The sequence below is a fragment of the Hyperolius riggenbachi genome, chromosome 1 (assembly GCF_040937935.1).
Source record: "Hyperolius riggenbachi isolate aHypRig1 chromosome 1, aHypRig1.pri, whole genome shotgun sequence".
Classification (NCBI taxonomy): Eukaryota; Metazoa; Chordata; class Amphibia; order Anura; family Hyperoliidae; genus Hyperolius; species Hyperolius riggenbachi.
Window position 1 is genome coordinate 478,285 of NC_090646.1, and position 12,659 is coordinate 490,943.

The window sequence follows — 12,659 nt, forward strand, 5'->3', positions numbered from 1 at the left end:
TCAGACTCGCCACCATTGAAATAGCCCAAATAAACAGGTTTTGGGACCCTAGGCTATGACCTCTTCGGCCTAGGACTGCATTGAACGCGACCCACGCATTGTGCGCATTCTGGACAACACCAATTACTGGGTTTATACCCTTCTGGATCCACGGTACAAACACAATGTTCCAAAACTGCTTGAAGAAAGAGCCAGACAGGTCAAAATGGAAGAATACCAGCAGGCCCTTGTGGAGACTTTAGAGAGGAGATTGACATCCTCCCCCTCCTCTAGCCAGTTGTACGCCGACAGACTGACTTCCGCAAACCCAGGACGACCAGGAGGGCAGCAAACAACACAAGCCGCAGCTAGTGCCCAAAAGGGAATGGTATCGGCAGTGTCCTTGGAGTGGGAAAATTTTCTGACACCCATGCAGCAGCACACAGAACAGCAAGCGTGCAGATCCACCTCCAACACCGATCGCCTGGAGAGGATGGTCAAGGACTACATGTCAGATGGCGTAGCTGTGTTGAACAATCCATCTGCACCCTTCAACTATTGGGTATCGAAGCTAGACACCTGGCACAAACTGGCAATGTACGCAATAGAGGTGCTGGCTTGCCCGGCAGCCAGCGTTATGTCGGAACGCTGTTTCAGTGCTGCCGGAGGCATCGTCACAGATCGGCGGCGTATCCGCCTCTCCACAGAAAATGCAGACCGTCTGACTCAAATTAAAATGAATCAATCCTGGATTGGAAACGACTACGCAACACTCCCGGACCCCAACCAAGTAACATGAACAATGAACATCTGTGATGGGTTAGCGTTTCCGGTCCCTGTTTATTGAACCTCTCATCTGTATTACATTTACATGGCGACAAAATGCAAATTGCTATCCGCATGCTTCTTGTCCTCATGCAAGGCCTGGGTTGTTGTGTCTCAAAGCGTGGCCTTCTCCTCCTGCGCCACCCTCCTCCTGTTCCATCACGTGTGCTGCTGCTGGGTTAGCGTTACCGGTCCCTTTTCCTGGAACCTCTTATATGTATTACATTTATGACTGCATGCCGACAAAAAGCATGTTACCTGTGCAAAGAAAACAGACATTTCCCGCATTTAAAAGACAGTTTTCCCTTTGAAACTTTAAAATCGATTTTCTCAAAAACTATAAGCTCTTTTTGCTAAAAAAATTTTTCCTCTTGTACCCACTCCCAAGGTGCACATACCCTGTAAATTTGGGGTATGTAGCATATAAGGAGGCTTTACAAAGCACGAAAGTTCGGGTCCCCCTTGACTTCCATTATGTTCGGAGTTCGGCCATGTTCAGCCCGAACCCGAACATCTAGATGTTCGCCCAACACTACACGTGACCCGTTCGGCCAATCACAGCGCTAGCCGAACATTCGGGTAACGTTCGGCCATGCGCTCTTAGTTCGGCCATATGGCCGAACAGTTTGGCCGAACACCATCAGGTGTTCGGCCGAACCCGAACATCACCCGAACAGGGTGATGTTCTGCAGAACCCGAACAGTGGCGAACACTGTTCGCCCAACACTAACATGAACTGGCTGCCGGAACTTAGAACCATCGTTAATGTGCCTTACCACCCTTTACCACCTCCTGGCTCCTGCTCACTAAGCCAGCCTGGTTCACTTTGACTATTACGTCGCCTGCAGCCACACATTTTACAACTACAGTGGGCTGCTGTGTACTGCCCTTCTGCTGTCTGTCTGTGTTTCCCACTGCCAGGTTAAACAGATTTACATTCTGCTGCCACTCTGCCACCAGCTATTACGTCAAAAAATAGCTATATCTGTGTAATTGGTTGTAAAACCAAAACTACAAAACCATAAAAAAAAAAAAAGGTTTAATTTTTCTGAGGTGCCCGGGTTGAAAACTGTGTTGTCCCAGTTGTGTATTGGACACGATGTGGGCTGCACGACCGCTGTCTGGGACCTCCTGTTGTGTTTATTTACAGCCCTGGTATCACCCGCTAGGTACCAGGGCTATTATGTCACGCTGCCTGCCTGCTGCCACACTCACACTACTCCTCCATTCCTCCTGCTGCTGCTGCTGTCTGTCTGTGTTTCCCACTGCCAGGGTACACAGAATTACATTCTGCTGCCACTCTGCCACCAGCTATTACGTCAAACAATAGCTGCTCACATTACTCCTCCATTCCTCCTGCTGCTGCTGCTGTCGGTCTGTGTTTCCCACTGCCAGGGTACACAGAATTACATTCTGCTGCCACTCTGCCACCAGCTATTACGTCAAAAAATAGCTATATATCTGTGTAATTTGTTTTACAAACAAAACCAAAAAACCATAAAAAAAAAAAAAGGTTTAATTTTTCAGAGGTGCCCGGGTTGAAAACTGTGTTGTCCCAGTTGTGTATTGGACACGATGTGGGCTGCACGACCGCTGTCTGGGACCTCCTGTTGTGTTTATTTACAGCCCTGGTATCACCCGCTAGGTACCAGGGCTATTATGTCACGCTGCCTGCCTGCTGCCACACTCACACTACTCCTCCATTCCTCCTGCTGCTGCTGCTGTCTGTCTGTGTTTCCCACTGCCAGGGTACACAGAATTACATTCTGCTGCCACTCTGCCACCAGCTATTACGTCAAAAAATAGCTATATCTGTGTAATTGGTTGTAAAACCAAAACTACAAAACCATAAAAAAAAAAAAAAGGTTTAATTTTTCTGAGGTGCCTGGGTTGAAAACTGTGTTGTCCCAGTTGTGTATTGGACACGATGTGGGCTGCACGACCGCTGTCTGGGACCTCCTGTTGTGTTTATTTACAGCCCTGGTATCACCCGCTAGGTACCAGGGCTATTATGTCACGCTGCCTGCCTGCTGCCACACTCACACTACTCCTCCATTCCTCCTGCTGCTGCTGCTGTCTGTCTGTGTTTCCCACTGCCAGGGTACACAGAATTACATTCTGCTGCCACTCTGCCACCAGCTATTACGTCAAACAATAGCTGCTCACATTACTCCTCCATTCCTCCTGCTGCTGCTGCTGTCGGTCTGTGTTTCCCACTGCCAGGGTACACAGAATTACATTCTGCTGCCACTCTGCCACCAGCTATTACGTCAAAAAATAGCTATATATCTGTGTAATTTGTTTTACAAACAAAACCATAAAAAAAAAAAAGGTTTAATTTTTCAGAGGTGCCCGGGTTGAAAACTGTGTTGTCCCAGTTGTGTATTGGACACGATGTGGGCTGCACGACAGCTGTCTGGGACCTCCTGCCTGCTGTGTTTATTTACAGCCCTGGTATCACCGCTAGGTACCAGGGCTGTTATGTCACGCTGCCTGCCTCATTGACTGCCTGCTGCCACACACTCATCCTCCTCCTCCTGCTGCTGAATTTACCTCCTGCTGTCTGTGTGTTTCCACTGCCAGGGAGCACATACAATGGCGCTTCCAACATGCGTGAACAAAATTCTGGACACAACTTTTCTTTCCACCTTTTTTTTTTTAAAGGAACATCCCCACATAATCACTTGCTGTTGTTACTTGGAAAAAAAGATGTTTCTTGCATCATTCACCCTCAAAACAAGTGTTGGAAGCTATTTAAGGCCAATTCGAATAGTCAGCTCGAATAATGAACTCGAATACCGACTCGAATAGTGAGCTCAAAGTCCGAGGTCGAATCGAATAGTAAAAATTATTCGACTCGAATATTCGACTGACCTCGAATAATTTACTATTCGAATTCGACCAAACTCGAATTTTAAAAAGGGGTATTTGAGCACCACTGTCTGGCATTATTCCTATCTGTATTATTAGTTGTACAGCAATGGATAGAGCAACACTGTATCTCCTACATCCCCGCTGTGTGCTCCTACATCTGCTATTCATGTCTGGCATTATTCCTCTCTGTATTATTAGATGTACAGCAATGGATAGAGCAACACTGCATCTCCTACATCCCCACTCTGTGCTCCTACATCTGCTATTCATGTCTGGCATTATTCCTGTCAGTATTATTAATTGTACAGCAATGTATAGAGCAACACTGCATCTCCTACATCCCCGCTGTGTGCTCCTACATCTGCTATTCATGTCTGGCATTATTCCTGTCTGTATTATTAATTGTACAGCAATGTATAGAGCAACACTGCATCCCCTACATCCCCGCTGTGTGCTCCTACATCTGCTATTCCTGTCTGGCATTATTCCTGTCTGTATTATTGGATCCCCACTGTGTGCTCCTACATCTGCTATTCATGTCTGGCATTATTCCTATCTGTATTATTAGATGTACAGCAATGGATAGAGCAACACTGTATCTCCTACATCCCCGCTGTGTGCTCCTACATCTGCTATTCATGTCTGGCATTATTCCTATCTGTATTATTAGTTGTACAGCAATAGAGCAACACTGCATCTCCTACATCCCCTCTGTGTGCTCCTATATCTGCTATTCATGCCTGGCATTATTCCTGTCTGTATTATTAGTTGTACAGCAATGTATAGAGCAACACTGCATCCCCTACATCCCCGCTGTGTGCTCCTACATCTGCTATTCATGTCTGGCATTATTCCTATCTGTATTATTAGTTGTACAGCAATAGAGCAACACTGCATCTCCTACATCCCCGCTGTGTGCTCCTACATCTGCTATTCATGTCTGGCATTATTCCTGTCTGTATTATTAATTGTACAGCAATGGATAGAGCAACACTGCATCTCCTACATCCCCGCTGTGTGCTCCTACATCTGCTATTCATGTCTGGCATTATTCCTGTCTGTATTATTAGTTGTACAGCAATGGATAGAGCAACACTGCATCTCCTACATCCCCTCTGTGTGCTCCTACATCTGCTATTCATGTCTGGCATTATTCCTGTCTGTATTATTGGATCTCCGCTGTGTGCTCCTACATCTGCTATTCATGTCTGGCATTATTCCTGTCTGTATTATTAGTTGTACAGCAATGGATAGAGCAACACTGCATCTCCTACATCCCCTCTGTGTGCTCCTACATCTGCTATTCATGTCTGGCATTATTCCTGTCTGTATTATTAGTTGTACAGCAATGGATAGAGCAACACTGCATCTCCTACATCCCCTCTGTGTGCTCCTACATCTGCTATTCATGCCTGGCATTATTCCTGTCTGTATTATTGGATCCCCACTGTGTGCTCCTACATCTGCTATTCATGTCTGACATTATTCCTGTCTGTATTATTACATGTACAGCAATGAATAGAGCAACACTGCATCTCCTACACCCCCTCTGTGTGCTCCTACATCTGCTATTCATGCCTGGCATTATTCCTGTCTGTATTATTACATGTACAGCAATGAATAGAGCAATACTGCATCCCCTACATCCCCGCTGTGTGCTCCTACATCTGCTATTCATGTCTGGCATTATTCCTGTCTGTATTATTAGATGTACAGCAATGTACACAATGTATTATTAGATGTACAGCAATGTACACTGAGACTGGAGCCTCTCTCGCCTCTGCCTCAGCCCCCCCCCCTGCACCCCTCCTACACTGCGCCCTGAGGCTGGAGCCACTCTCGCCTCTGCCTCGGCCCGGCCCTGTGCCCCCTCCTACACTGCACCCTAGGGCTGGGGCCTCTCTCGCCTCTGCCTCTGCCTGACCCTGTGCCCTCTCCTACACTGCGCCCTGAGGCTGGAGCTTCTCTCTCCTCTGCCCGGACCGGCGCCCCCTCCTACACTGCGCCCTGAGGCTGGAGCCTCTCTCACCTCTGCCTCCGCCTGGCGCTGCGCCCCCTCCTACACTGCGCCCTGAGGCTGGAGACTCTCTCGCCTCTGCCTCAGCCCCGCCCTTCTCCCCTCCTACACTGCGCCCTGAGGCTGCAGCTTCTGTCGCCTCTGCCTCGGCCCGGCCCTGATGCTGATGTTATGAGGAGATCAGTGACATTTATTGTCGTCACATGAAGGGAGGTGGGTTGAGATGGTTGGGAATATTCTGGTGAGATTCTATTTGTACAGTTTGCTGTCTCTCCTGCCGGTACAGACTATTGCTGTACTTCTCTTTCAGATCCTCCTCGTCACACAGAGAAGACACTCCGAGATTTTACCTTACAGCTGTATCCGGTGGACAACACAAATGGGCCAATCAGGTGAGGAGTTCTGAAAGGGAACCTTGTATGAGAGGAATGCATGGCATCCATCTTTATCCTCACTCTCAAAATGCCCACAACACGATTGTCATGGACATTAAAGATGGCCGAACCTCCGATTTTAGGTTCGCGAACCGTGAACGCGAACTTCTGCAAAAGTTTGCGAACTTGGGAACTTCCGCGAACCGCAATAGACATCAATGGGGAGGCGAACTTTGAAAACTAGAAACACTTATGCTGGCCAGAAAAGTGATGGAAAAGATTTTTCAAGGTGTCTAACACTAGAGGTGGGCCGAACGGTTCGCCGGAAGTTCGATTCGCCCCATAATGCTCTATGAGGGTCAACTTTGACCCTCTGCATCACAGTCAGCAGGCGCATTGTAGCCAATCCGGCTATACTAAGCCCTGGAGCCCCACCCCCCTTATATAAGGCAGGCACCGGCGGCCATTAGCCTCACTCGTGTGCCTGCTAGAGACAGAATAAGGACAGATGCTGCAGACTTGTTCTCCTAGGAACAGATTAGTCAGGCTCTTGCCTTCTTAGCTTGCTCCTAGCTGAATCTTATTGCTATAATAGCGCCCCAGAACAGCTCTTTTCAGAGCTCATCCTGCTCGTGTGATCATTTTTTCTTTTTTCTGTGTTTGAAACTGACACTTGTGTTGCTTAGACAGCATTGCTAATTCATACTGTGTGTCCCACTGCCAGCAGCAGCAGCAGCAGCAGCAGCAGCACATTCAGTGACTACCTGTGTGTGTGAGACACTTGTGTTGCTTAGACAGCATTGCTAATTCATACTGTGTGTCCCACTGCCAGCAGCCCACCAGCAGCAGCACATTCAGTGACTACCTGTGTGTGTGAGACACTTGTGTTGCTTAGACAGCATTGCTAATTCATACTGTGTGTCCCACTGCCAGCAGCCCACCAGCAGCAGCACATTCAGTGACTACCTGTGTATGTGAGACACTTGTGTTGCTTAGACAGCATTGCTAATTCATACTGTGTGTGTGCCACTGCCAGCATCCCAGCAGCAGCAACGCATTCAGTGATTACCTGTGTGTGTGACAGGGAGCTGCACATTGTACTACCCAGTACTGCATTTACCTACCTACTAGTACCTGTTGTGTTTAGTTAACCCACCTCATCACTGCATACACCTACGTTTGTGTTCAGTGAACTCACCTCACTGCATATCTACCTTTTGTGTTGAGTGAACTCACCTCTCTGCATATAACTACCTTTTGTGTTGAGTGAACTCACCTCACTGCATATATAACTACCTTTGGGTTGAGTGAACTCACCTCACTCCATATATAACTACCTTTGGGTTGAGTGAACTCACCTCACTGCATATACCTAGCTTCCCCCGAGATGGACAAAATGGACAAACCAGGTAGAGGAAAAGGTAGAGGCAGACCCAGAGGAAGGCCACCTGGCACTGGCAGGTCTGTGCGAGGTGGTGTTGCTGTGATTTCGTGCGGACCTGGCCCAAAGTACAGTGCTCAGAAGAAGGTACGTGCCATCACTTCCCAAAATTGTGAGGACGTGCTTGAGTATTTAACACAGAACACCTCATCTCCCGCAGCCACCAGCGCTACAACAAGCACCACATCCACTGCATTTGACACTTCGTAAGGAGTTATTTGGTGGTGGTGGTGAAATCACTGATTCCCAGCCACTACTGCAACAACAAGAAGAAGGCGCAGGTACACCACCTCATACGTCTGAGTTAGGTGGCGATAGTATGGACGTAACGTGTGAGGAGGTGGATGATGAACCACCTGAAGTTGGTGCAGTTGTGGAGTTGTCTGAGGAAAGCGAAGCTGGGCAGGAGGATCATGATGACGATTATACGGATGCCACGTATGTTCCCAGTAGAGGAGATGACCAGGGGACAGTTCAGAGGGGGAGCCAGAGAGGAGTAGGAGGAGACGACTCCATGATAGAAGCAGAGGGAGCTCGTCCTCAGAAACAGCTGGGGGCAGTGTCCGGCGCCATGTATCACCAGCTATGGCCAGCCAGCCAGCCAACATGCCCTTCAAGGTCAGTTGTTGATGCCACCGTAGTGCCACCACCCCAGGGGGCGCAGCGGTTTGGAAATATTTAAACGTTTGTGCCTCAGATAGGAGCAAAGCCATCTGTTCTCTTTGCCTCCAAAAATTGAGCCGTGGAAAGGCCAACACTCACGTAGGGACAAGTGCCTTACAAAGGCACCTGGAGAAAAGGCACAAACAGCTATGGGAAGAACACCTGAGGAAAAGCAGCACCCCTCAAAAGACAAGCCACCCTCCTTCTCCTCTTCCTCCTTCAGGTGCATCGTCTTCATCCGCTTTCTCCCTTGAATCTTCACAGCCACCCTCCTTCACACCGCCTCTGCCCTTGAGCGGTTCCTGCTCCTCTGCCCACAGCAGTAGCCAGGTGTCCGTGAAGGAAGTCTTTGAGCGGAAGAAGCCAATTTCGGCCAGTCACTCTCTTGCCCGGCATCTGACAGCTGGTGTGGCGGAACTATTAGCTCGCTAGCTATTACCATACAAGCTGGTGGAGTCAGAGGCTTTCCGTAAATTTGTGGCCATTGGGACACCGCAGTGGAAGATACCAGGCCGCACTTATTTTTCACGAAAGGCCATACCCAAACTGTACCGTGCAGTTCAGAGGCAAGTGGTGTCATCTATTGAGAAGAGCATTGGGTCAAGGGTCCACCTGACCACGGATGCCTGGTCTACCAAGCACGGGGAGGGCCGCTACATTACATACACAGCCCATTGGGTCAACCTTGTGACCGATGGCAGCAAGCAGGTGGCTGTTCAGCGGACCGACTTGTCACACCTCCACGGCTTGCAGGCAGGCCTTCTGCCACCTCTTCTCCTTCTCCTCCAGCTACATCCTCTTCGCTGTCAACCTCCTCCTCCTCCTTGGCTGAGAGGCAGTTGAACTCTAGCGGTGCTGCCATCTCCTCTTCCTCTCCAGCTACACAGCCCCATCTCCCCAGAGCCTACGCTGCATGCCAGGTATGACGGTGTCACGCAATTTTAGACATGTCTTGCCTCAAAGCGGAGAGTCACACTGGAGCAGCTCTCCTGGCTGCTCTTAACAAACAGGTGGAGCAATGGCTGACCCCGCACCAGCTGGAGATCGGCAACGTGGTGTGTGACAACGGCAGCAATCTCCTTTCCTCTTTGAATCTGGGAAAGCTGACACATGTACCCTGCATGGCACATGTGCTGAATCTGGTCGTGCAAAGATTTGTCTCAAAGTACCCAGGCTTAGAGGACATCCTGAAGCAGGCCAGGAAGTTGTGTGGGAATTTCAGGCGCTCTTATACGGCCATGGCACGCTTTGCGGACATTCAGCGATAAAACAACCTGCCGGTGAGACGCTTGATATGCGATAGCCCAACTCGCTGGAATTCCACCCTGCTCATGTTCTCTCGCCTGCTAGACCAGGAGAAAGCCGTCACCCAGTACCTGTACAACTACAGTAGAAGGACACAATCTGGGAAGATGGGGATGTTCTGGCCCAACAACTGGACACTGATGCGAAATGCATGCAGGACCATGCGGCCGTTTGAGGAGGTGACCAACCTGGTGAGTCACGCTGAAGGCACCATCAGCGACTTGGATGAAGCTGTGGAGGAGCGGGAACAGGAACAGCTATGGCAGGAGTCGTGGGAGCGATTTTTATCCGAACCACATGTTTCCTCGACACCTGTGGCACCACAGAGGGGGGAGGAGGAGGAAGAAGAGGAGTCGTGTGGGGAAGGAGAGGAGTCAGACTCGGATGACGATTATGAGGAAGGTGTTTCTGTGGAGGAGGAAGAGGCGGCGGCGGCAGAAGAACAACCGCAGCAGCCGTCACAGGGGGCTTCTGTTGCTCCACATTCCCGTAGTATTGTTCGTGGCTGGGGGGAGGAAGAGGAGTTGCGTGGCGTCACTGTGGAAGAGCAAGAGGAGATGGAGAGTACGTCTGGATCCGACTTTGTGCAGATGGCCTCTTTCATGTTGTCCAGCCTGTTGAGGGACCCCCGTATCAAAAAACTCAAGGGGAATGACCTGTACTGGGTGGCCACGCTACTAGACCCTCGGTACAGGCACAAAGTGGCAGACCTGTTACCAACTCAACACAAGGCGGAAAGGTTGCAGCACTTGCAGAACGAGCTGTCAATGATGCTTTACAATGCATTTAAGGGTGATGTGACAGTACAACACAATAAAGGTACCACTGGCAGTAATCCTCCTCCTCCTCCCCAGTCCACGCAGGCAAGGACAGGACGCTCCAGCGATCTCGGGGTGATGTCGGACATGCGGACATTCTTTAGTCCAATGCCTCGCAGTAGCCCTTCGGGATCCACCCTCCACCAACGCCTGGACCGGCAGGTAGCCAACTACCTGGCCTTAAGTGTGGATGTACACACTGCGACTGCGAGCAGCGACGATGAACCCTTGCTCTACTGGTTGCGCAGACTTGACCTGTGGCCAGAGCTGTCCCAATTTGCCATCCAACTTCTCTCTTGCCCTGCCGCAAGCGTCCTGTCAGAAAGGACCTTCAGTGCAGCTGGAGGCATTGTCACTGAGAAGAGAAGTCGCCTAAGTCATGACAGTGTTCAGTACCTGACCTTTATCAAAATGAATGAGGCATGGATTCCTGAGGGCTATTGCATGACCGAAGACTAAGTCAGTCCCCACACACAGCATCTCTGCCTGCAGGCCGCTTGCCTTCTCCGCCACCACCAACAGCGTCCATGATTCTAGGCAGATTCCTAAATTTTTAAGGCCGCTGCTAGCAGCGGCCGCTATACTAATTTTTCTGGGGCGTGCACACGCCTGCCTATTTTTTCTGGCTGCACTGCAGGCGGCTGCAACAAAAAAACAAAAGGCATGTACATGTGCCCATCCCCCTTCGTGATCATTACCTTGCCGCGGTGAAGGGGCTTGCGTATCACAATGAAGCAATGACCGCCGGCTATATGAGTGTCTCGGGAGGGGGTGGCACACCAAAGATAATAAGGTCGTTGTTTAATTGTGGTCAGATCAAATTTGATCAGCTGGACAGTCACTGTTCTGTCATTCAGCTACATCAGCCGGGCGACAATATGGGCTGAAAAGCCACCATCACCTGCACTCTCATCAAAGTGCGCACCAGTCCAGCACGGCCGTTACTACACAAACGGCTGTTTGCAGTCACTGCATACCTTTCACTGCATCTGTGACTGCACATTGTATTATACCTGGCAGTCAGTGCATAACTTGCACTTGAATGGATGGCAGACTTGCCCTACATTAAACGATTTAAAGTTGATTCCTTACAATTAGGGCCTCAAAAAGTCCTCCTGAGTCCTGTATTGTTATTTTTGGTCACTACCTCGGGGCGGGCGTGCATGCCTGCTTGCTGCCCTCCTTGGATGTGTAGTGGTCGCCGTTTCTCAGGCTCCACACCGGATTCCATCCCTCATTCCCCGGCCATTACCCGGGGTCACAAATGGCAGACTTGCCCGCCTCCATATGATTCTCGTGAAAGGAATGTGGTGTCATCTTTGCCCGCCATAACTGGTTCTCGTTAAAGGATTTAAAGTACATTCATTTCAAATACAGCAAGCCCTCGATAGTCCTCCTGTATTGTTATTTTTGGTCACTACCTCAGGGCTGGCGTGCATGCCTGCCTGCTGCCCTCCTTGGATGTGTAGTGGTAGCCGTTTCTCAGGCTCCACACCGGATTCAAACCCTCATTCCCCGGCCATTACCATACCTCCCAACTTTTGGAGATCAGAAAGAGGGACACTTAAGTCACACCCATGCCACATGGCTAACCACACCCCCTAGTCATGCATACTATAAAGATTTCATAAGAAAAATATGTTGTTTTATAATTCAAACCACACTGGTCCTTTCTATCCTGGTTCATTTTCCTTCATATTAACATTTAAAAATAAGAACTATATTAATTTATAGGATGAAAATAAAGTATAGAGACAATTGAACACATTTTTCAGTAGAAAACTACATATATTTACATGGATCTGTGCATCAGTCCTGAAAGAGGGACAAATGAGGAGGAAAGAGGGACAGAGGGACAGGGCTCCCAAAGAGGGACTGTCCCTCCAAAAGAGGGACAGTTGGGAGCTATGCATTACCCAGGGTCACAATGGCAGACTTGCCCGCCTCCATATGATTCTCGTGAAAGGAATGTGGTGTCATCTTTGCCCGCCATAACTGGTTCTCGTTAAAGGATTTAAAGTACATTCATTTCAAATACAGCAAGCCCTCGATAGTCCTCCTGTATTGTTATTTTTGGTCACTACCTCGGGGCGGCCATGCCTGCCTGCTGCCCTCCTTGGATGTGTAGTGGTAGCCGTTGCTCAGGCTCCACACCGGATTCCATCCCTCATTCCCCGGCCATTACCCGGGGTCACAAATGGCAGACTTGCCCGCCTCCATATGATTCTCGTGAAAGGAATGTGGTGTCATCTTTGCCCGCCATAACTGGTTCTCGTTAAAGGATTTAAAGTACATTCATTTCAAATACAGCAAGCCCTCGATAGTCCTCCTGTATTGTTATTTTTGGTCACTACCTCGGGGCG

The 12,659-nt window shown here is 49.4% G+C and overlaps 1 protein-coding gene across 3 annotated transcripts in view; it reads left to right on the forward strand.

The window, feature by feature from the left end:
- LOC137562144 (receptor-type tyrosine-protein phosphatase kappa-like) overlaps window positions 1-12,659 on the forward strand; it is a 374,827-nt gene that overhangs the window by 244,673 nt on the left and 117,495 nt on the right. For all 3 annotated transcript variants that reach the window (XM_068273487.1, XM_068273479.1, XM_068273493.1), the window contains exon 14: window positions 6,006-6,087. In XM_068273487.1, the coding sequence (XP_068129588.1) occupies window positions 6,006-6,087 (82 nt within the window). The remainder of the gene's footprint in view (window positions 1-6,005; window positions 6,088-12,659) is intronic.